The sequence below is a fragment of the Ornithodoros turicata genome, chromosome 5 (assembly GCF_037126465.1).
Source record: "Ornithodoros turicata isolate Travis chromosome 5, ASM3712646v1, whole genome shotgun sequence".
NCBI classification, from domain to species: domain Eukaryota; kingdom Metazoa; phylum Arthropoda; class Arachnida; order Ixodida; family Argasidae; genus Ornithodoros; species Ornithodoros turicata.
The window spans coordinates 75,567,660-75,591,759 of NC_088205.1; the positions used below are offsets into that span (position 1 = coordinate 75,567,660).

General features: G+C 45.7%; 3 protein-coding genes across 8 annotated transcripts; 2 read left to right on the forward strand and 1 right to left on the reverse strand.

Annotated features, from left to right (window-relative positions):
- The first annotated feature begins 35 nt into the window (after nucleotides 1-35).
- LOC135394830 (protein phosphatase methylesterase 1-like) lies at nucleotides 36-7,782 on the forward strand. Of its 2 annotated transcripts, none has more exons than XM_064625846.1 (16): nucleotides 36-143; nucleotides 475-574; nucleotides 728-820; nucleotides 899-956; nucleotides 1,340-1,391; nucleotides 2,058-2,132; nucleotides 2,263-2,348; nucleotides 2,413-2,503; nucleotides 2,584-2,649; nucleotides 4,174-4,369; nucleotides 5,278-5,338; nucleotides 5,398-5,463; nucleotides 7,205-7,249; nucleotides 7,333-7,397; nucleotides 7,476-7,584; nucleotides 7,689-7,782. In XM_064625846.1, the coding sequence occupies exons 1-15, from the start codon at nucleotides 73-75 to the stop codon at nucleotides 7,545-7,547; spliced, it is 1,197 nt and encodes a 398-aa protein (XP_064481916.1). In that variant the 5' UTR covers nucleotides 36-72; the 3' UTR covers nucleotides 7,548-7,584; nucleotides 7,689-7,782. The 2 variants fall into 2 exon arrangements, with proteins under 2 accessions (XP_064481916.1, XP_064481915.1); XM_064625845.1 differs by having other exon boundaries at nucleotides 7,476-7,543.
- On the reverse strand, nucleotides 2,912-13,247 carry LOC135394831 (mitochondrial ornithine transporter 1-like). Of its 5 annotated transcripts, none has more exons than XM_064625852.1 (7): nucleotides 13,104-13,247; nucleotides 12,777-12,901; nucleotides 11,984-12,383; nucleotides 10,423-10,595; nucleotides 10,210-10,359; nucleotides 9,212-9,347; nucleotides 2,912-2,931 (listed from the first exon to the last, which is right to left on the reverse strand). In XM_064625852.1, exons 2-6 carry the CDS (start codon nucleotides 12,892-12,894, stop codon nucleotides 9,223-9,225), a joined length of 966 nt encoding a protein of 321 aa, XP_064481922.1. In that variant the 5' UTR covers nucleotides 12,895-12,901; nucleotides 13,104-13,247; the 3' UTR covers nucleotides 2,912-2,931; nucleotides 9,212-9,222. The 5 variants fall into 5 exon arrangements, with proteins under 5 accessions (XP_064481922.1, XP_064481921.1, XP_064481919.1 ...); XM_064625851.1 differs by lacking the exon at nucleotides 2,912-2,931 and adding an exon at nucleotides 7,263-7,570; XM_064625849.1 differs by lacking the exon at nucleotides 2,912-2,931 and adding an exon at nucleotides 7,580-9,066.
- Nucleotides 13,248-16,703: 3,456 nt separating this feature from the next.
- Nucleotides 16,704-23,602, forward strand: LOC135394832 (uncharacterized). Its single transcript, XM_064625853.1, has 2 exons — nucleotides 16,704-22,607; nucleotides 23,256-23,602. Exons 1-2 carry the CDS (start codon nucleotides 16,797-16,799, stop codon nucleotides 23,526-23,528), a joined length of 6,084 nt encoding a protein of 2,027 aa, XP_064481923.1. The 5' UTR covers nucleotides 16,704-16,796; the 3' UTR covers nucleotides 23,529-23,602.
- Nucleotides 23,603-24,100: the final 498 nt, after the last annotated feature.

Sequence of the window (24,100 nt, forward strand, 5' to 3'; positions counted from 1 at the left end):
AGAGTGCTAGAGAGGTCGTGCTTTTTTGTTTCGGTTTTGATCTCCCAGCAGGTAGCGCGCTGTCGCATCAACATGTCTTCTCTGCAGAAGCAACTTTTGAAGAATAAACTGCCTCCAATGGTGCCAAGAGGTTTTGGAAGCGCGTAAGACCTCAATTCGTAATAACTATACCAATATTGTACATGGTCAACGCCTGCTAACATCTGAAGTTGGCAGCCTCAGTCTTTTCAATGTCGCATGCAGATATTTGTTTACACTTCTCGATGATGTTTGAAGATCGCTCCGATCGTAACTAGTTTCGGAATAACGGAAGCTCATTGTGCCTGTCAAACTGCGCTAGAGCGTATGCAGCACTTCTCCGGGGGCAACTATTAAGACGCTTAAGGCAATGTGCCATCGGTTTTATAGAGAGATGTACAAATGCTTGCTACCTCCTGGTGTTTACACACACACCATTTTCTTCATTCATTTCAGCTCAAGGGCCAGGCAAAACATGCGAAAAAGAGAGTACACTCCACTTACATGGCAAAAATACTTCACAGAGGCCAAAGACGTCCAAGTGTCGCAAGAGAACGTATCCTTCCAAACAGTTGACGTTTGTGATTGCAAATAGTGTTTTTGGTGTATCCACTGGTTTCTCACATTGCCTAACGGAGTGCGATATACTATTCAATGCCTATCACCTGTGCTAACAATATGCATTGCGTATTTCCTTAATGTACGAAAGGTATTTCGGGTTTATATGAAAGGATCAACTGGGCCATTGCTTCTAATGCTACATGGAGGGGGCTACAGCGGCCTCACGTGGTCATTATTTGCTGTAAGTAGCACATTTTATTTCACTCACTAGTGTACGCTCCTTCTGTGGGCTGCTGAACAGTAATTATTTAACTTTCAGGAGTACATAGTCCAAATGGCAGAGTGTCAAGTGGCTGCTGTCGACATTCGTGGTCACGGTGAGATTCCACAACCTTATTCCTTAAAAGGGCACTACAATGCAAAAACAAGTTCACTTCAAATTACGTTACACGCTATGTTAATTTCGTACTTGTTTCTCCTGCTGTCTGATTGGATGCCGCCAATCTTTGCCTCCTGGGCATCCCATTCGTCGACGCCAAAGACAGCTCTGTTTTCGTTGTTTCTTTCTTCTACACGATAGCATTTTATGGACTAATTTTGTTTGAATTGTATTAATTGAAACACTGACTTTCATTTGAGAGCAAGTAGTGTTTGCATTTTAGTGCCCCTTTAATGTGCCAGACACGCACTCTGGAGCACTGGTACGAGTACATTTGGATGAGCCCGTGTGCTTTACTTTGCGCTGACTGAAATATTACAGGTGAGACAGTGACAACGGATGAGACTAACCTCTCAGCTGACATGCTTTCAAAGTAAGCGATGCACTCCATACTGTTAAGCAGTCTACACTTTGATTGCTAATAGAGTTTATTCACTGGCGTCCCCCCTCCAGGGGGCACCAGCTTTGAAAAGGCTCGAAGTTTGGTTCCAGTTTTAGTTTGCTGCCATGCTATTTAGGGGACTAACTAATGTTGAAAACATGGAAATTACTTGGAATATGGTACAAACAACGTTCACACAGAGCACCAGAACATCGAAACACGTAATGTATGGTGAATGCGATGAGGGTGAAGACTCGGACAGTCAAAACCTGTGGGCTACATTTATGGCGGCAAATCTGGTAGCGAACGGCGGCGCTCTCCTGCAGATGACGTCGTGTGAATAAATGATGATGATGATGATGACTTGAGGTCGTTTCTTTTTCTTTTTCTTTTTTTTTCCGCAAAAGCTATTTGGGCTCCAGGTGAATAAACCCCACAGAAATAGTTTACACGACGTTAACTATGCATGAAAAATCAAATCAAATAATTGAATAAAATCAATTTTTTTAATTTTTCCTTTCAGATCTGCGTAACCGACTAATTCATAGTGCCCCGAATTCATGAACCATAATTCCTTGCCCGTACATTGCAGTGTTACGAATCGTTCTTGAGAGTAAATACATGCTTGTACATCAGTACAGTACAGTTCCGTTTCAGTGACATCGGGGCCATATACAACACCATGTATCCAGACACCATGTGTCAACCTCCGGTAATACTTATTGGCCACAGGTAAAGTATTTATGCCCGAGACAACTTCGTTTCCGCTTTACGAATGTCAGTTCTCGTTCTTGGTTGCCTCCTTCAAATTAAGCTAAAAAAACAGCTGGGAGAAATGACATGAAACTTGCTTTGTTTCCAGCATGGGCGGTGCGGTGGCCGTGCACACAGCTGCAAAGGGTTCTATCTACAATCTTTTAGGTCTCATCGTCTTAGATGTCGTGGAAGGTAAGGAGAGGGGGACTGCTTTAGAATAAATCTAAATTTAAATCTTGTCAAATTTCATTCGTAGGAACAGCAATCGACGCCCTTCAGAGCATGCAGACATTCCTAAAGGGACGACCACAGACGTTCTCCTCTCTCGAGTACGCTATAGAGTGGTGGTGAGTCAAAGTGAACTTTGTTCCCGGGATGTAGTCCGGGAACTTCAAATTCACTTAGACTTCAACCGTTGATATTCCAGCGTTCGTAGTGGGCAAGTACGAAATTTAGAATCTGCCAGAGTATCGATGCCAAGTCAACTAAAAAAGTAAGCGCATTTTTCTATCCTATACTGTTTTGCCACTGTTAAAAACTGGACTTAGAAAACACTAACATACAGTTATGCTCGAGCATCAGAAACTTGTTCATCAGAGTAGCTCTTTGTAGAAAGTCAAGGAATTTGTTTTATCTCCGAGGCTCATTAGCTTTTGTGCGGAAAGGTTTAAAGGGGTATTTTGCTCCCCAGGCATAAGTCTGTAGATATCCTTTTCCACGGGTAGTGTATTCCTCGTTCACCGAATCCCTGCTTCACTTTTCGCCGACCCAAGCTCTGTAATTTTGTACATTGGCATTAGAAATCTTGGGAATCCATGTGGTTTGAAAAAGCTGAACAACGCAGATGCGACATCAGGTTGGGAAATGTGGCTGCAGCACACGACTTCCTCCTCTCCTGCTGCAGATACCGTATTTACTTGCATAATTTGTGTACTAAAGAAAGAAGGGAGTGGGTGCAGGTAGGGTTGCCACCCTTCATAGTGAAAAATGCCGGCTGAGGGAGAGGAGGTGGAATAGAGGGAAAGGAGGAAGCGTTCGCAGGAAAGGGAGAGTATATAGAGAGAGAGAGAAAGCAAGAACGAGCGTACTCCCTCAAGACAACAATGATAATAATAATGAATAACTAAGAAAACGACTGGTGACTACGGAGTTGGGTCTGTGCTCCAGATTTATTCAAGCTGCAGTGAAATGTTGAAAGGAAAACCCAGTAAAAGCCCCTATGAAAGGTGTTGAGCCACAAATACCGGCAAAAGGCTGCCGGTATAACCTTCCTACCAGCAACCGGCAGAGCGAGCAAATAACCGCCGTGACGGTATAATACCGGCCTGGTGGCAACCCTAGGTGCAGGCAAGCTGGTATAGACTCATGATAGGGGACCAAGAGACACGGAACGAGAAGGACTCGAAGAAGAATTTGTCGTCCGTCCTTCTTGTTCCGCGTCTCTCGGTCCCCTACCATGAGAACAATTTGTGCACCCCCACTTTTTCGCGAAAAAAGTACGAAAATCAAAATTTTCGTAATTTGCACACTCCTGCTTTTGTGAGCTGGTACGGGTATTTCTAACAACCTCGATGGCACAGAAGACAACATCCTATGTGACGACAATGAAACGGATGTCATAGAAGACTGCTACGTCATTTCTGACTCGAGCAGTGATGACGGGTCATAAACGCGTATTATTCACGTTTTTCAAGTCTCTTTGTTAATGCCTCGCGTAATATGCGCACCCCCAACCTTTGCGTCATTGTTTGGTAAACAAAGAATACAAAGTACGCGAGCGAATGTGATAACACATGAGGAGGTGGTGTGGGAGAAGACGCTAACACGTTACGACGAGGTCACGCTGGCCAATGAGCAGCTTCTCCAGTTGCTCCTCCCCGTAGTTGCGACAAGATACGGATAACTCGGGAAATGTACGTCGATTTCGACGACAAAAAGTGAAGCGGACATATTTATTTGAAAGGTGTCAGGGGAGCAAACTTTAACCTTTAATAAAGTTCTTCGTAATGTCGCGCAGCATGAAGACCGGTCAGCCAGCCACGAAAGAACTATGCGAGCCACAAGCAACATCACCCAGAGGGGAGGAGCTAGAGGCACACGACTCCCCAGTTATCCATTCACCCAACAGCATTGCGGAAGAGGTTGAAGAAGACGGGCATCACGCATCTCACGAGAGCTCACATTTCACGTCGCCATACGCAACACCGCAGCAGGTAAGGCTCTCCGAAGCAGAGCGATGAACCGAAACGTTTTTTTTGGTTTGTTTCGGGTTCGGCCATAAAGGTTCGGTGACGGCTCAGCTCCGGAGTTCCCATATATCCGTTCAATTAACCGGTTCGGGGGCTGTAAACCGGTTCGGAACTGGTTCAAGGTTCTAATATGCTACAAAATTATAGGTAGGGCCTGACTTTATTGGGTTTTATTTTTGGCCAAATTCGGGGGGGGGGGGGTTAATATCAGGTGATATTCTTCGTTCGAAAATTCGGGTGTATTCGGGTTAAATCCCGTTACAGCATATCCTGTCGTCAGGAATTCGGGTATATTTGGGTGATTTTTTTTTGTTTTATGAAAATTTGTCTTAACATGGAACTAATGTTTAGCAATGTTATCAAACTTTATTTTAATGCACGCTTACGAGTGTGCCACACGACCCGGATGTTTTCGGGTAGATTCGGGTTAAACCCGAATTTTACAGATTTCGTTCGGGGGGTAAATATCGGGCGGATGCGGGTTTAACCCGAAAAAGTGAGGCCCTAATTATAGGTAGCCACTAAAAATGATACAAGATCTTTCAGTTACATTTTTTATGCATTTATTTTTGCTTTTCGACCAACAGGATCCCCTTTCATCTATTCCTCGAGCAATGTTCCGCCAACCTATGCAGGCGGACCGCTAGAATCCCCACATCACCACACACTAACCTGAACCGAACCGGTATCCCGAACCGGTAACCGAAGTTTTTAGATCGGTTCGGTTCAGCTCCAAGATGGCACTAGTAATTACGGCTCAGTTCCAGCTAAGAATAACTGTTAATTCCAGTTTTGCGGTTCAGTTTGATGCTCTGCTCGAAAGGGTTATTCATTCAAAAAAAGATACATAAAACGAATGTAATCTACGGCAGGAAAATACGGTCAAGTACACGTGGAGGATAGACTTGTCGAAGACAGAGGAGCACTGGAGAGGTAGCGCATCCAGATTGCTCACTTGACGGGTTCGATAATAATCAGCTTCTTCTTTTCAGGTTGGTTCGCCGGGCTGTCGTCATTATTTTTATCGGTTCCAGTCCCAAAGCTGCTCTTACTTGCAGGTAACGTTGCAGAATAATAATGCAGAACTGTGTCGTAAACTAGCACCACATACTCCCCAGTGGAGTGGTGTTTGCAGCATAATAATTAAGGCCCCCGGTTTTCTGTTGCGGCAAATTAAAAATTCTTGCCGGGACCGACTTGTAAGTTCCGCGATTTTCCGCTGCAAGGAGACTGACGTCTGCTTCAAACGGGAAACACCTTTTTTTCTTGGTATAATGTGGGAACAAAAAATATTTTATAAACTTAGATTAACTTCAACTTATATAAACTTAGCACTGTTATAGCTAAGCATTACATGGTATCTTGTGTTCTCCTCTGACAGCAAATGCAGTCTGTCGCCTACACTTATTTTATACCTGCTGAAAGGTCTTTCAGCATCTACAGGGTTTATAGGAATTGACAAATACTTGGTTTCAGTAGGCGCTAAATTCGGAGCAAGCACTCTCATTCCGTTCGAAAACCCAATTGCCGTATTTCCTCGCATAATTTGCGGACTTTTTCTTGCAAAAAAAAAGACTTGAGAAGTTGGGGGTGCGCATATTTGCTTCCAAGCACTCGTTCCGATATCCAAACGCCGCAAAACTTCAAAATTTTAGTATGCCGGTCATATCGGCCCTCAGTAGAGCCGATATTGACGTTATCGCTGCATTGCGCGAGCGCGAAAGAAGTACCCAAATACAGCCGACGGTCGGGAGACGAAGTGCCGGCCCACTACCGCTCATGTACCGGTGAAATCCATCGGGACGCTGCACGTTGTAGTAACCGTCCACATTGTGCCAATCAAGTCTTTGCACCCAATCGGATCTCCGCAAAATTCCGTGCAAAACTAAAGGACTCCGCGTTGAATTCCGGATTCCACGAAATTTCGCTGAATCACAGAATCGCTGAAAACCCAGGGCCTTAAACATAATGGTTGCGTATGAGGCCACACTGCTGTTTCAAGGAGAGTGACTGAAAAACCATAGAGGAACTAAAAAGTACCCCAAGATGTCCATAAGTGCAAAAGAGTGAATGAGTGCGGCTTTGACTTTGGCTCCGATTAATGTGGCTATTTTGGCATGTAAATACAACTGCGAGCACGATCCTTTGAAGTGTACATCTTTGTGCAGAAGCGATGTTGCAAACAATTAATATATAGGGTGTTTGTTTTATCCCTTGCAGATTAAAAAGAAAAAGCTGCGAGAAAAAAAATTTCCCTACATATATTTATGTAACAGGGTTTCCCCTCATGTAATGCCCTTGCAGGCACTTGAGGTACTCACGTAAATGAAATTATAAAAATTCTGTAAAGGATAAAAGAATGCCCTGTATATGATGGCATTATCTAGGTGATAAGATTGGCTGCAGTAACACGCATAAAGTTCTCAAGATAGGCTGTTTCTGATAAACAGTTCTACTGCACTGAAAAATAAATCTGTGCAGAGCTGCAGAAAAAAAATTTCCCTACATATATTTATGTAACAGGGTTTCCCCTCATGTAATGCCCTTGCAGGCACTTGAGGTACTCACGTAAATGAAATTATAAAAATTCTGTAAAGGATAAACGAATGCCCTGTATATGATGGCATTATCTAGGTGATAAGATTGGCTGCAGTAACACGCATACAAAGTTCTCAAGATAGGCTGTTTCTGATAAACAGTTCTAGTGCACTGAAAAAATAAATCTGTGCGGAGCTGCATTAAATACTAGTTGTATTACTCTTCACTCACTTTCTTCTTTTCTCTCTCTCTCTCTCTCAGGTGTTGACAGGCTAGATCGGGACCTTACCATCGGACAGATGCAAGGTACTGACGTCCTTGCTCATTTCGGCTGAGAAAGGACGATACGCGTGAGATAACGAACACAATGTATTATTTATGTCCACCAGGCAAGTTCCAAATGCAGGTTCTACCACAGTGTGGTCACGCAGTTCACGAAGATGTTCCCGACAAGGTAAGAGAAACTTCAATGTCGCATTCTTGTTGTTGTTGAATGATAGTGGGGTTTGCAGTTGTATGTGTCTTCTGCTAGGTCGCCGAAGCTGTTGCCACATTTCTTGTGCGTAACAAGTTTACGGAACCGTTATCAGGATTTCAAAGGTGAGCAGTAGGACCCTGCACGTCAACCTGACCAAATACAGGTGCAGTGTATTTATTCAGCTCGTTATTAACTTTCTAAATTCGTTGTTTTCTTAACGGGACACATTATCGATGGTAATTCTCGGCAATTGTTTCCTCTTTTCAGGACATTTCCAGCGTGTTAAAAATGCATGTGTGGCTGTGACAACATAACTTATGGTGTTGTAAAACAAAAATAAATCAACCTTGAGTAAAGTTTCCTTTTGCTCCACTTCGTATTTAACATGGCACGTACAAAGATTTCCAGTCTCAGGAAAGATGCTTCTCTAACAACTGTAGAAATGGTGTCATGTTACAAGTGTATGTTGTATGGCTGCGCTTAAATGCGAAAATACTCGCAGCTTTCTTTGACGAACATCCAAAACTTGTGCACACAACACGCACAACAGTAATGCTACAATGGAAAGCAGTATGAACTTTCAACAAGTGTATAATCAACCGTTTGCTCATACGATACAGCCATGCCTCATTAATACAGGCACATAACCACAGTTAAAGCCACCAATAACAACGAAATCTCACGTGAAAGTGAAAAGTGGCTTGCCCTCTGTACTCCTGATGGAATATTGATATGTAATGATGGGGGAAGCAGGTGATGCAAATCGTGAGTCGAAAGGGGAAGAATTTTAGGGCAGGAAGCACAGAATACTTTGACGTAAGCCTGCTTTTCATTCCGCCAGGCACTCATTGTTAGAAACCTCAGATATTAATGTACTGACTCTACGCCTTTCTCAACTGATGCGGAATGGCACGTATAAAGTCCACTGCACTTGTGTACAGGAGAAACCTGACTAATCCGAAGGTATGTGGAAGGCCTGTCTTCCAGATTTTTTAAATGCAGCGCCAAATCATATTAGTGACCGAAAATTACATTTAAAAGAAGCCCCGAGAACTTGTCAATAAGTGGAGATGCCTATATTAACGAGGCATGACAGCATCGTCAAATCACGTGCTCATCCCCATTCTATAGCGCTAAAGCAGAAATGTAAGTGTAACGATGAAAATGACTCGTGGTTTCACATTCTGAGACAACTATAAATTATGAGAGACTTCACAGTGGTCAGCGAGTCTATTAATTTTGTCCACCTGACCTTTTCCACACGTGGCCGAGAGATCTCGAGGCAAAAGTGAGATACGTATTTGGAGAAAATTACTGACCAGAAAAACCCACCACAAAAACAGCACAAAATGTTTTGTCTTGGCTGGGCCAAGAGCTCATAACATCTTTTTGGTCTGACACTTATACAAGTGTCCGGAGGTGCACAATGGTACACTGCACAATGATAGGGTAAAGGTGTCATTCACACCTGTTGTGTCCCACATACTAAGGCATCACAAATACACCGGTCTAAAATATGTTGTACAAGTCGCATAAAATGCAGTAGTGGCTTTCTAACTCCTTAAATACAACTCTAGTTGTCCTTGTTCATCGCAGAAAAATTGTGTTTACTCTTACAAATCTTCAGACTGTTGAGTTGAGTTACCTAAGCAACGATAAAAAAATTATTGTACAAATTGAAAACTGTACCGCCGTGCAAGGCCCATAGTTATGCTCTAACATGTGCAGAATGAAGTATCGATGGAAAGGGTATTTTCGACTAACACTATATATTCATAATTCCTACCTACTCCGTATGAGGTCAATCTATTCCAGCAGCAGAGTTCAAAACCTTTCTGGTGTATTCATATGCTAGAAAGAGTGCTCCGGTAGAAGGGAATGTTCTTATTACAGTTGGTCCCAAGCCGTTGTACAAAGCTCTCCATCCTGAAAATCAAATGTTAGAGAATGTGAAATGTAAACGGCATCCTTCAAATTTTTTGTACCCAAAGTGTCATTACTAGAGCACGGATAAACATCCACTAAAAACTCCCGAAAAATGCAATCAACATTGCTCCAAAAGTCGTCGAAATATGCAGTAAAAATTGTGAATTTTTGCAACGGTTTTCATTGTTCTTGGTATGAAGGCAATGTATCTAATGAATATTTTACAAAATCTGAGCATCACATTAGAGATCACACTGTAAAGTAAAGCCGTCCTCATTCAGGAGCCTGGCCATCTGGAAATGTGGCAAAATATGCATTATGTGCGCACATTTAGGACTCTGTGTTTTAGGGTAAAACCCGGTAGAGCCCGTTCTTACCCTGATTTCCACCATCGACACCTAGGGTAAAACCCGAAAAAGAACCCTGCATAGTGCCAATTCAGCCGCCAATATGGGCACCAGGGATCGCTAAACACTGTACATACACTGTAAACACTGTAAAGCACAGCTGTTCTGCATCTCATGTTCGTCTAAAATGCGAGAAGTACTTTTTTTTTTTTAAGTTTCCACCCAAAGATCTACTTTTCCTCCTGATGTCACCCGATTTTACCCTGTTTTACGGCTCCTGAAATAAAACCAGATCCCCCCCCAATTTTCAAAAAGCATAAAGCCCGAAATCACAGAGCCCTATGCATGTTCATGCGGAATGTGCCGTATCATGCAAAACATGCGTTTGCTTCTCATCAGTCCCAAACCACGACCAAAAGTGTTTTTTCATTGTGCAGATACGAAACCTCGTCGAGAAAAAAACTTGCATTTGCGTGAAAATCTGCGCTTTAGTCATTGCCAATTGCTGTGCTTACCTTCCTTTCGAACAATCTCCTTCGTGACTGCGATAGCAGACTCCCTGGATCCCGATATCTGAATCCGGGACTTGACCACGTCTGCGGGAAATATGACTACCCACAGGCACGTGCCCCCTATGCCTCCACTGATGATAGTTCTCACAACACCTAAGGTGGGGAAACGTCAATAAGAAACAAGCGTCTACGTATGAAGTCCAGGAGCGAACCCACCAATGTCTTCTTTCGTTTTGCCAGGTGGTGTGAGAAGCGTACGAGACAATTCGTAACCTCCGAAAAAGCAGAAGTACCCGGGCATCTCACGTGCGATGGTTGCCGTCAGCCCCCGAAAGAATCCCGTGAGACCCTCTGCGCGGAAGATGTCCTTCGTCATCTTCCAGGTGCCGCTGTAAAATCCAAAGTTGTTCAAAACTGGTTATCTCAGTAGAGCCTGAAGTTTTCGGGAAATATTTTTTTCTAAATTCGGGGTGTAAAAAATCGGGTAAATAAACGTGTGCACTAAATTCGTGCGAATTCGGGTGAAAAAACTTCTATTACGCTAAAATCGGGGGGGAAATCGGGCTCAGTTATTCAAACTAACTGTAGCGGTTTGGTACAAACGGTGATGTAACTGCATTTTTCTGCCAAACAAGTACCGTATTTTCACGCGTATTAGCCGCACCGCAGATAAGCCGCAGGACTCGTTTTTAGATACATTTTGAAAATGTTTTTGCAGACAAGCCGCACTCGCAGATAAGCCGCGGGTAATACGACGCGACTGCTTTGTGCGCTAAACCAGTGATGCACAAACAAAATCAATATAGACGCTCAACACTCGTCGACGCCGTACTCCCTGCCAGCTGCCCTGTTCTGGTACTGGTCCGCGACGTCGACGACTTTTAGTTTGAAGCCGCTGTCGTAGCTGTGCCTCCGCGTTGGAGCCATGCCTCACCTCTAACTGCCGTGCTCGTGTCCACGAATGCTGCTGCTCTGGTCAAATGAGAACTGACGCTTAGCTGACCACGTTTTATCCCGATGTCAGGTGTAGTGAGCCCTTCCTGTGGGTCTGCCGACAAAGGAGACCGTAGGGAAGGCCATAAACCCTGTGTTCCACATTCCGGTGTCGGCATAATGTATAACAAAGGAGGTCAGTTCTAGTGATCTACTAAGATCGGATTGTGCCCTTTTTGCGTGTTTTTCGTGGATTGACGAGTTAGTGGTGTTCCAGGAGACATTAATCACTGTCTTTGTAAAAGTCTTTTGTTTGTCTTTTGTTAAAGCTGCGTGGGAGAATGTATTCGGAAGGTCAGTCCACTCGAATGTGGACCCGCCCCTGTTCGGTATTGTTCGTGCACTGGCAGGGCAGTCCTGCTCCGAAAAACATGAGGCACTGTCGGCCCTTTCGTCTAATCCGGGGTATGGGGAAAATACCAGGGAAAAATAGCCATCAGATAGGCCGCACCCGCGGATAAGCCGCAGAGCGTCCGCGAAAAAAAAAAATTGCGCATAAGCCGCGGCTAATACGCGTGAAAATATGGTAAGTTGGTGCATTCTTACAGACATCCCAGAGAGGGCAATTTGCCTGGTAAAAATCGGGTTTGACCCTAAAGGGGCAACCTTCAGTTCGGGGTGCAAATTCGGGGAAGAATCGGGTAAAACCCTAAAACTTCAGGCTCTAGTTATCTGCAATGTAATTGTAGGATTCCTGGAGTTACCAGTTTATATCAGATTTTATCAAACCATCCAGAAAAGCCTGCCTGCTAATGGCATATCACGGACTTGTAACGAGACTCACATTTTATCATATTTTGTCTTTCCTCCAAGCTGCGCCATCTCTCTCAGCGCCTGTAACTTGCACTTGACAAGTTCCGTCGGACACAGCGTGAGTGAAGAAAAAAACGCGGCGAGGAATCCCGCCGTGGCATTGTCCAACGGGTTGAGGTCTTCAACTTTCTGTTTCTGTACCGCATACTGCACTGCCTTCTGACACACACCGTATGCACAGAAAAGCACAGAGTTCTCTGCAATGTTGGCAACTAAGGCTGGCACCGTACCGGCGTACAGTCCTCGGACTCCGTCTTGGGACAATGTTTTCCGGAAGCAGGTCCAGCTTCCAGGGTAAATTTCTGGAAACGTCTGCATTTTCACTTTGACCGTGTCGAGTGGCTGTCCGACTGCAACGTTGGCAGCTCCACCTGGGAATGGTGCATGGTATGACTTCACTAGTGTGATTATTACGGCTATTTAGGAAGTGCGTGCAAGTTAAAAGCAGAACCATGACCAATGTGGCTGTTACATCTACGATGCACGGTGCTGTGCAGTATATAACTCCCGATATTAATTGATTCTTCAGTTTGTTGTTGATGTGTTCTTACTGCATAGCAGTAACATTGTGGCTTGATGGCATTGAAGCATAATTGGCATATGCATGGTAATGTATATAGCTGAATAAGCACACAATGAACACTTGCTTCCTTCGAGTGTCTTCGCACCTTGACAGCCCATACAATGCTGACATCAAGGCCACCACCCGTACTGCCTATGTTAGTACGTCTGCAGAAGACAGAACGAATGCGTTTTTTTTTTACCTGCTGTTCCTGCGAGTAAGTCTATGGCTGCTGCAATATAGTGTTTGTACACGCTGGGCTTCCTGTGATCACGAAGCTCTTGCAAGTCGTGAATCTCAGTGGGCAGCGGGTTTGACATCGTTGAACTGCAATAGATGTGTAAAGAAACGATTCAAGTACGTGCATTTTACGCGTCGAAATCCTCTATAAATAGCGGGGTGTAAAAATGATCGGCAGGTTGCACTTCACTTGTTGCAAGGGGGCTGTCATATGATTGCAACAAATTCCCGATGTAGGTGTTTCAAATGAATTTCAACGCAAGGCAGACTTCGCCAGCATCGAACCTACCTGCCACAGAAAAACACTTGAAGTTCGTCCTTCTAGCTTGCACAAAAATACAAACTGCACCGTCGTAAAACTTGAAACCGGCGACACGAGATAAAGCAGCCCGCACCACGAGCACATGGACAACCCCTTATAGAGTTTCGCCGGAGATCGCCTAGATGGCGCAACGTCCTTTTATGTTGGGCCTCAAACCGAAATCTGATATTTTAATCGCACTTGCTGAAACACAAACATAATTCCAAGTTAATAGATCAGATATTTAGCGGACTTTTTTTTTTTCAAGTGGCCAAAAATACACTTCGAGGAGATGCGTCCGTCGTCGTCCCTCAATTTGCCTCAATGTCAAGGTACGATACCATGTCCAGATTATTACCAGGCTAGCTTGCATCCTACGTTTACGTTCCACTCTTTTTTTCTATTTAATGAGGTCAAAAATACAGCAATAACTGTGCCGGAACAGGTCTAAAATGCCTTTGTCATTGGACAGGTTCCGTGATCACCTCATTAGTTATTAATAAGTGAAAATCTACTCAAGTCGGCTTTCTCACACTACGACGCACTATGCGGAGAAGCACGCTTTACGGCACAGCGCGAACACAGGAAATGTAAGGAACGAGGTCATAAAAAGAAATTAAAGTTTGCGGTGTCGTTAATCCCGATTTGTTTGTTTTCCCATTGTGGCTTTGGAAGTGCTGCGTCCTGGGCCGGCTTCGTAGAGGACTGTGCCGGCATTTGCCTTAGAGCGTATGGATTGAAGAGCGAAAAGGAAAGAAATCCAGCGCAGTCCAACGAAAGCTAGACGACGAAGACAGAAGCTTGGATGTAGACAGAAGGATGGGGAAGTGAGAAAACTCTCGTAAACCCATTTTGGTGTGGCAGGTCTATTGCTCCCGTGGCGAAGATATCGACAGGGAGACGGATCGATACGAAGGGATCGCCCTCCATACCAGACCAGTTATGATTATTAGAAAACGGATCTGTGGCATCACGTGTCACTGGCGCCTCCCGTACAATTTGAACGGAAAGCAACGCGGCAGGTTAGTATGCTTCGTCGCCATGACTTAGAACTTTTCATCAGGTGACGTCCATGGTTGCCACGCGGATTCTGTATTTCTTTCTTTTCAGATATTTTTTTAAGAAATGAATTCCGTTTTTTAATTGAATTTTGAGACAAGGAAAAGGGGGATTCGGCACCAGTGCAGTTTTTTTTTTCTTTTTCCCTCTCTCGCTCGCGCTCTCTCTCTCTTTTCTCGTCTAAAGTTGTAGGTGTTTTGTTTTTCTCAAGCTTAAAATCGGTGTTTCACGTTCTGAAACTTTGTATAGTGTACTGTGTGTGTCACACGGAGCGAAATACTCGCTCGTTTCCATTTTTATAGCAGTTTTAACGCAAGCAGGTGGCGCTAAAACACTCGTATGTCAGAAATATCGTCAAAGTCAGTGATTGCAAGATGCAGTAATGTCTTTTTTTTTTAAGGATTGGCAACAGAATGTATTTGCTACGGTAAAAAGGAGGCAGTATCTAAGCTGTGAAACGATTATTTGTCAGTGCCTATCGGGATGAGAATACAACAGTATATCGTACAATCGCACACTATGCTTTGACGCGGAGAGTAGGCTAGTAATCTCCCGATTTCCTAAAAGATATTACTTTATCGCCGCTCACTTATATAGTCAGTGCTGCGTAATAATTGTAATTGTTGTAGTACACAAAAAATATCATTGAGCATATAGCACCTCTTTGATGAAGATGCAACGCGTAATCATGTGTTTACATGTCTAAGATAAGTGTTCAATTATATCTAGTGCTATAGTATAGCTGACGCTTCTACGTAAACTCTCATGCACCAATGTACATTCTTTCATCAGTGCACGTTAAGTTATGCTTATGTAGGATACCCCGTTGTACTAAAGACGAGGTCTAGAACTGGTGACTGAAGAGCGACAAACCACAGAAGAAGAAAAGGAAAAGATGAAGAGGAATAAGTTACACCGAGTGCTTACTATATTAACTACTCGTCGTCGCCTTCTCGTCCCCCCTCTTCTCTCCATCGGTGCTCAGCTCTCGATGACATCTCTGCTATCCCTTAGAGCCTCCCGTAACGGCGTTAGGGACCGTGCTGTTCTCCATAGTATATCATCTAATTCATCTCCAGCTCTAACCGATTCCAACTCTTTTTTTAACATCCTGTTGATCGCACCTCGGTAGTCCTGGCCAATCACCCTAGCAGATAAGCGCCATCCCGCTTGAGGAGCAGCAACAACAACAACTAACTACTGTGGCTAGCGCCCCCCCCCCCCCCTCCACGGCTGAAGAAGAAGAACTACAAGACTTTGTTCCAACGACAGTGCAGACAGTGCTGTGCTGATTTTTACCCCAGCACAGCGAATTATTGTACCGACACCGCGGCAATATTGCAAATGCTTCTTTTATTTATCGTGAGCTTTTTTTTTTTTTTTCAGTATTTCCAGTATTTATTTTGAGTGCCCATGGACAGCAGAGCCTTTCTATATTATTAGTATAATACGACCATCATCGTCACCACGCAGGAACTGGACATAATCGGACCGTGATTTGGCCGCGCCATCTGCGATAACCTCAAAATCAAACAGCACATTGTCTTGATGCAACGTCATCCCTCCCGTCAACCTTCCCGTCTGTCTGATGTCCTTCAGTCGTAGCTCCGCACCGAGTAGGCTTGTTTGTTACGACGTAAAACCACCTATAGCAGTGCAATGAACACTAGTGTATAAGAACAATTTAAACGGATGCAAGCGAGCTGTTGTAGTGTAGGAAGAAGTATCATATCTTTGAGTCTGATGATCACAGATACTGTCTTCCTTGCTTTCTTGCATGTGTATACGCCATGCAAGTACGTCAGCTGTCTGTGCAGCTCCCCAGTTTCCCCTTTCTCCTATACTGCCCGTTGAACGACCTCACTGGTCCCTCTCCCAAATAAGGGGGCAACATTTCAAGGTGAGCCGTACGTGGTTTCTTCTGTGGGCTCGTACCGGTCCACGAATACCCCTTTATTATTGATCCCTCGTTAGTGGACAGACACGGCGGTCACGTGGTTTCTGCAAACTTTACCCTCTCCCATGCACGGAGGCAAACTGTCGTAGTGTAACCGTGTATTCATACGAGCGACATTCCCCAGAATACTCCAGCGGAAGATGGGAAAACCGTCATAATATTGTACTGTCTGATAACCGTGGGAAATATCCTGCGACTCTTAGTCGTAAGATATTCCGTAGCAGACGACAGGAAAACACGCTGACGCTGTCATCTGCTATGTGTCGTCTGCTAAGTGCGCAGTACGCCGCTCTCGATATTCGGGCACCGTGTGAATGCTCAACATAACACGAGGCGTAACTTCGGCTCCGTGAGCAGTGTTTATATTTTTCTTCCACTAGAATCTTCCGTGAGGATGTCCTCGTTTGAATACACGATAACTGAAGGAGATGTCACTTCTTCCTACGCGGATCCAACGCTGACAATTTTATCGGAACTAAACATTTGGTGCTTTTGAGGTACGCCACCTCGAATACTTGTCATGCCATGTTCTCAGCGAGAAGAAGATAATGGCAATCACGCACGTTCTAATCTTGCCCTCGTGCTACACGTGAGCCACTCGAAGTCAGGGTTTCACCATTCGACAGCTTCGAGGCGGTACCAAGACACCCTGGAAGTCCTCTAAAATGTTCATCAAAAAACTATTGCCTGTCCTGGGCATGAAGAGTGGTGGTGGGCAGGCAAAGGATGACAAGAGAGAACGGAAGAGGAAAGGCTACAACAAGAACAAAAGAGAGTCGGTCTCTTCGAAGAGAGAGTCAGAAATCCTCTTCGCTGGTGTTGGAGAAGAAGACGAGACGAGCACACCAACAACATCCCAAACTCCTGGGAGCAGCACTGCACTTTCGTCCCAAGATCAATCGTTTGTAACTTCAACTTCTGAACTTTCTAAGGGTCCCCGCGGTGAACGAATGGAATCTTCCGGTTTCTTAGCATCGGAAGTTGGTCTTCTGGAGCACCCTGAATCATTTTACGAAATGGTTGGTGAAGAGATAGGTAATGCGTGTACAGCTCTCGTGGACCATCAGGCATCTTTGGTGAGCTTGTCATCTGAAATCTTCAATGAAATTCCCCTGGGCTATCGGCGTCGCCGATACGCCAATCCATATCGTGGCAAGTGCAGTGGTAGGTGCTGTGATCATCCAACCCTCGAACCAAAGTCCAATGTCTACCGCCCACCAGCGTCTACGATGGACGCGACTACGCTTGTGGAGCTTGAAGAATTCGAGAAACAGGAAGGAACGTCGGAAGCAGTTGCGGAAGGAAAAGTTTCGTTGCCAAGTGAACCTGCATTGACAGAAAAGATGGCAGCCGCTGCAAGAGAAGCGAAGAAAGCGATCGAAAAAGCCAAGGCGTTCCAACAGGCTGCAAGGACATTGGGCTCGCTGGAAGAAAGCGAGGAAATGGACTCTCAGACGCAGAAGGAGCACTGCTACAAGTTGATGCGAAAAGCTGCAGCAATGGCAAAGAAAGCGCGTGACGCTTTGAACAGATATAGTGCCTTGAAAGCAACCCTCGCAGAAATTGAGAAACAACAACAACAACAAGACAAGACAGCGGAGGACGATGAAGTCGTTCTCGATTCTCCAAAGCTAAATGGAACATACGCACAAGTAACAGATTCTACGACGCCAGTCGATGAAGAACGCGAAAGGGTCGACGAAGAGGTGCTACGAAGAGGCAGCAGAGGGCCGCGTTGGAAACCACAGTGGTACGGCCGTCATGCCTCTTGGCCTTATGAATCTCGGCCTTGCCCCCTGCCTTTACTCGTTCGTTCTCCGGTCGCCCCTGGAGAGCGTCCTTACTTTCGTGGTTGGTCACCGTACGGTGGTATGTTTTATGCCGATCCATATTCAAGTCGCTATCCAGATTACGGTGCTAGATATTCGCCACCTTCCCTTGAAAGAGCAGCACGAAGTGAAAGATCCTCCAGTTCGAATGTGTCAAGAAAAATAAGCGGCGATCACATTACATTTCCCGACGTCAACAGATCTACGACGAAGACTAAGTCCTCAGTAACGGAGGCAGAGTCACCGCTGGCTAACGTCAGACGGGTGAGCAGAAGCAAAAAGCGGAGACCTCGAAAGCGCAGACCAAATCTGTCTGGACGTTTCGATGAGCCGTCGAAGGAAGAGGTGAAATCAGAAAAGCAGATGGACGGCTCTCAAGAAAGTGACTCAAGTTTGTCGGGTGAGCGAAGCAAAGCCGCACCAGATCAGAAATCGCGGAGTGGAATAAGGTACAGTGGACCAGTAAGCAATTTATTGCCCCTGCAGGCTATCTCTGAAGACAATGCGTCTGAGGGCACTGGAGTACATACGCCTACAGGTCGGTCGATAGATCGCGATTTAAACCTGAAAATCGACAGCAAGAATAAAGCGAGCTCCAGTAGAAAACCGAGCGTGTCGTCTGGTCGAGAACGACGTGACGTTCCCGTGGCAAACGATATCGAGAGGATGCCTAAGCAAGGTGGAAGGAAAGCTGTATTAGTGAAGAAGCCCTCTGTGGAAGAAGATATGCTGGTCACGACGCAAGGGTTTACGATGCCTTTTACGGTGGCGAGTCGTAACCCACGTCCTTCTGTACCAGGCCAACCATCTAGGCTCATGATGATCTCCAAGGCAGTGTCTGCTCAGCTTGATAGCTCTTCGAGCGAACATTTCGGTAAGTGCTGGTTAAATCCATTTTGCGTATTGTGTGCAACCAAGGAAAGAAGGCACCGAGATAGAGGCGAGGATACGTCTGAGGACAGAATCGTTGCACCTCAAAGGACTGTTCCCGAAGAGAAACAAGAACACGTCATGAGTTCAAGGACGCCAAGCACAGCCTCAGAAGGTTCTCTGACGCCATCACAGAAGCTCGTGCAACTACACCCAGTCGAAGAAATGCTCTCCGTAGAGGCATCACTGGTTGGCATGATCGTTCAATGCTCAAAGGATCCGCCATCAGAAGTAATCGCTCCTCAAACCTTAGCGGTTGTGACACCTGATGCGTTCGTTCAGGATACACAGATCGTCAATCCTCAACCCCTTTCGTCAGGTACATGTGAAGAACTTGTGCATATAAAGCCACTCGAAGGAGTTCATTCTGTTGAAGCCTCAGTGCTGGACATTATCAACAGATGCTCAGATGTTGTGCCAGAGGCAGCAGTCGTTCAGGACATTCTAGTACCCCTGCCATCGGAAGCCTTCGGTCATGGTGCAACCATCGAACAACCATCACCAGATGTCCAAACGACCAGTGCACTTAATCGTGGCGTTGTGAAACAGAGCGACACGTGCACTCAGGTTCTTTCATTGCATCCTCCAGCAGGTATACTGTCACCAAGCGATATGTGTCGTCAAGCGCCGCCACTTGTGTCAGAAGAGGACGGGCAAGCCTTACCAAATAGAGAACCTCCACTGCCTGATATTGAGAAAATGCTCGATATACAAGTCATCAATTGTGCCAAACCTGAGTCTTCCAAATTTTCTTCACTGTTGCTTACATCTGATGGTTCACGGGCTCTTCTAAAATTGCGACAGTTCGCACCTTACCCATGGCAGCTGTCAAAAGGTATACCAAAACCAGGAGCAGACGAAACGCATGAACCAACGGCGCGCTCACCTGCACTTGCACTTGTAAGACCGAGAACGAGAACACAAACTTTTGTGTCACAAGTGCTACGACGATCTGCAGCAGGAAGAGTAGGAACGATCTCCATGCTCCAGAGCACTCCTGTTACACCAGAGGAAGTGACCGCCCTCGTGAAGCTATTGGAAGGAACGCCGGATCTACCCGAGCAGCCCCATCATGAAATATTGCCTACAGAAGCTGTTGATGAATCACTCGAGAAGCTGAAGGTTCCAAGTGCAGAAGCACAAATGAGAATCTCTACGGTTAGCGAAGATGGATCGACAAAGCAGGGAATGTCTGTTGCCGAGACACAGGTTGAAGACTCTTTGAAGCCAACACAAGAGGACGTACCCCGTGTAGAGGCCGCAATGCAAGCACCTTTTCCTCTCTCTCCTCCCGAACATTCCTCCCCAGAATCGGCTCACCTAGAACCGACTAGAAGACAACGGACACCAGAGTTAACCTCCGTAGAACACCATTCGAGCCTTTCAGATGGGAAGTCTGCATCTGCTCAACAAACTAGCACCACAGAAGTGCCTCACCAAGGCGAAGAACAGGACAGAATCCACGAGCCTTTAGAACCCATTGATACAGCAGTTGCAGTGAAAGACACTGTTTCGTCGAATGAACAGCCGAGTAACGTCGGCGAAGGCCCACCTCCGCAGTCCGCACAGTCTGCCCCGAAACGACAGTTTGGTCGACATGCCGGGAAAGCTTCCATCAACAAACGTGTTACCCAGGAAAAGCAAAAGCGTGTTCAGTGCACCCGGTGTGTACGGGGAGGCGGCGAGGAGACAAGGGACCTTGGGGGCTCAGACGTTTACTTCCCAGAAACTCGACTAGTCATCGGTGTGGGATTCTTGTGTGTTATCTGGGTATGCTACGTTTTCTACACTTCTTATTCAGTACCAGGTATCTTTGCGCCTCACAAAAAAGTGTCCATAAGCGGGCCTCCCCAAGAAACGCATGGGCCATTGTCCACCGTGACACCGGACGTCGTCGTTCAGGGAGAGCCGAAACAATTTCTTAACGTCCTTCCACCACGATCTTTGTATGTCTGCAAGACATCATACTGCGAACAAGAAACTTCTTATCTGTCCGGTCTCTTCAGCGGCAGCGCCTGCACCAATTTTTACGACTTCGTATGTAACATTCGAACTAACCCGTGGTTACCTAGGCCAGGAAGCGCTGTGTCAACCGATACTATACTAGTTGACGAGATAGAAAAGTCCGCTCGAGAATACATCCAGAGTAGTCAAGGTACAGATATGAAAGCTGCAAGGATTCTTCTCGATGCTTGCATAAGCCAACGATCAGGTACAGATGATTTACGTCGTCAAGAGATGCACGATATCTTTCTGGAGTATTTCGACACAACGTGGCCCGTAAATAGAGCTCATTTCGTGAATGCCCGCAAGATGTGGATCACAGCTGGCCACCTTGTTCGTGATTTCAAATTGGAAGCCTTGGTCAGCGTGTCTGTGGACATACACCCAGAGGATCGCGGCAGCTACATCATCGGAATCGATGAGCCATCTCTGCTTTATCGCGAAGGCGATCCGCCGAACGGTCCGTTTAGTCAGCTTATCACTGCAGCAGTTGAACAGTCACTAGAATTCGTAAGAAGCGGGAACGTTGAGCCGAAAGAAGTCGTCAGCATCATGCAGACCATGATTGCACTGGCGAAGTTAGTCTCGGATTCGAAGGCACGTTATCTCGGAGTCGAAAACTACCGTCTTGCCAAGCTTATGGAACTGGTTCCAGGTCTTAAGCCCTTCCTGCAGACCATATTTTCGAGCAACATCCACATAATAGATACAACGATCGTCTTGGTGAAGTCCCCAAATTACTTTGACAACCTTAAGCACGCTGAGGGTGAAGAACTAAAACCTTGGAACATCCTCAACTACCTTGGCTTCAGAGTAGTCGTTTATTTCGGCGCCTTTCTCTCACGGCGTATCCTACGTGAGCTGAGAGCCATTGAGTTGGGCCTTTCCATTCAAGGCAGTCCAGAGGTGGAGAAACTCTGTTCCAGGCAGGTTGAAACGGTGCTTTCGGCGCACTACATGAGGGCCTATGCCCTACATTCGAAGACCTTTCACGTGATGAACGATTCCATGATTTCTGAACTGAAGCGGATGTTTATTGAAAGCCTCCAGTGGATACCGTGGATGGAGTCAACTCGAGACATCAATGGGAGCAACGTCAAAATTGCAAAATACAAGATTCGCAACAACAATGTAGTTAATACCTTACCTTCGTGGATTCTACGCAATACCTCATTCGAAATTTTCAATCGCCTTCTTGAGAAACAGCTAGGGGATAAGCTTGACCCTGGCAAAGTGCTCAAGCACTTTAAGCAATTCTCTAAAGTTCTTCAGGAAGGTGCTCTAGAACTTCCACAACAGACAGCAACCACGCGGGTTCCAGGGTCCCTCTTACGCACAAACGTTCTTTACGACGTTCAGACGAAAGCTGTCTACATTCCCATAGCTGTCATAAACACTTCAATTCCGATAAGCAGTGCGGTGTTCGTGATCCATATTGCTCGGTACGGCGTGCGCATGTTTAAAGGCTTAGTGCCCGCCCTCTACCAGGAGTATGTCTACGAGCGTAGGCACAACAACGGGGACCCTGTTTTGTATGGCGACGGATACGAGGATCGTCTGCGAAAAATTATACGATGTCTGCTACAACGGTATCAAGACTTTGCTGAAAACCTCAAGAGCACGTTTATAAGCAAGCTGCAGAACGTAACGCACGTCAGTCTGGCGATCTTCGAGCAGACATTAGCGCTGATGCAGAGCTATTGGGCGTTCCAGGTAGGGTAGTATGTTATATTTCTTACTGATTTCTATGACGCATATTTGTGGAGGTATTTGTGGTGGTATAATGCCACGACTCTTTGAAAGTGGCTACCTTGTGTGGTTAGCTGAGCATCTCGATATGTCGTTCTGGAGACGCAAAGCCAACAAACGCTTGCACAGGACACTAGCAATTTACTAATATCCATTAGCAAATGTTTCCATTGAAATGTTTACGCCGCAAATTATACGCCGAATTTCTGCAACCGAGTAATTACTCTATTGCATCAGAAAGTTTACAGTGGGCTTCTCTCATAGTCAGTCTGTCAGGGTGGAAGCTGTAGCAGTGGTACATTGCATACTATGTAACACCAGTAACTATTTAGTTGCCTCACTAATTAGTTGCCGCTTTTAGTTAAAGCAACTCAGGTATGGCAATGTTTTCCACGCGTTAGTCCCCTTGCGTCGTTTTTGTCGATGCCTAAAATACCCTGCAGTTTATCCCAACCAGGGATTCCACGAATTGTGTCACCTCATACGCAGCCAGGACGGCCTTCCTACCGTAATTCCACCATGTTGTTAGAGTCTATGGGGAAATTAGCGTTACAACGCCTTCGCTGTCATGTGCCATCTCGAGCATAACTTTCAGTCTTTTCTTCCAAACAGGAACTGCTGAAGATAAAGCGTGTCTGGCGTACAGACTTTCGCTTGTTGCCCCAGCTCAGTTCGGACCAGCTGTTCTTCGTGATGTTCGCTTTGGACAACTGCGAGAAGAGCGACGAGGCGTACAGACGACGCAGGTTCGAAACCCTCTCCGTTTTGCCGCCTGAAGACCGGGTCAACTTCCCTCTGTCGCAGTTCGCCGAGTTTGCACGGGCCTTCGCTTGCAACCGGTCCTCTCCCATGAACAGCCAGCGTCGCTGTAGACTCTTCGCGTGACTATTGCAACGCTATATGTCTATGTCAAATACCATTATTTAATAGTTATGTGTAGATAAATAGTACAAAATGGGTATGAATCTCGTGACACCAGTCTCTGTGGACGATATCGCACAACGCGACGTAATGGAGTAGGAAGGCAGTGACTTGATACGAGTAAGGCAGTTTCGATAGTAAGACAGTAGGTCTTGATAGACAGGTCGAAATTATCCGCAACCCTACCCTGCGGCACGTATACAGCATGTCGCCCCACAACCCCCCACTAAATTATGAAGTGTCTGCAAGCTAATGGAAGACAAGACACTCTGCGTGTGTTTGTGCCTGCACTAGCGGTTGGTCCTAAAGTGCATGTCAGGAACGCTTACATATTCTGCCCCTGGACAATGCTGAGACTCTCGTAACTCTCCGTAAGATCGTAATGTCCTCCATGGTATACTGCACAGGCACGGGAGTGATGTAGACCGTTGTTCGTCTGACACAAAGAATTTTTTTCATTTGATGGTCCTTTGCAGAAAAGTCTGCTAGGAAAATAGTATCAGGACGGGGGAACTGAATGGTCTAAGGAAAGGTGC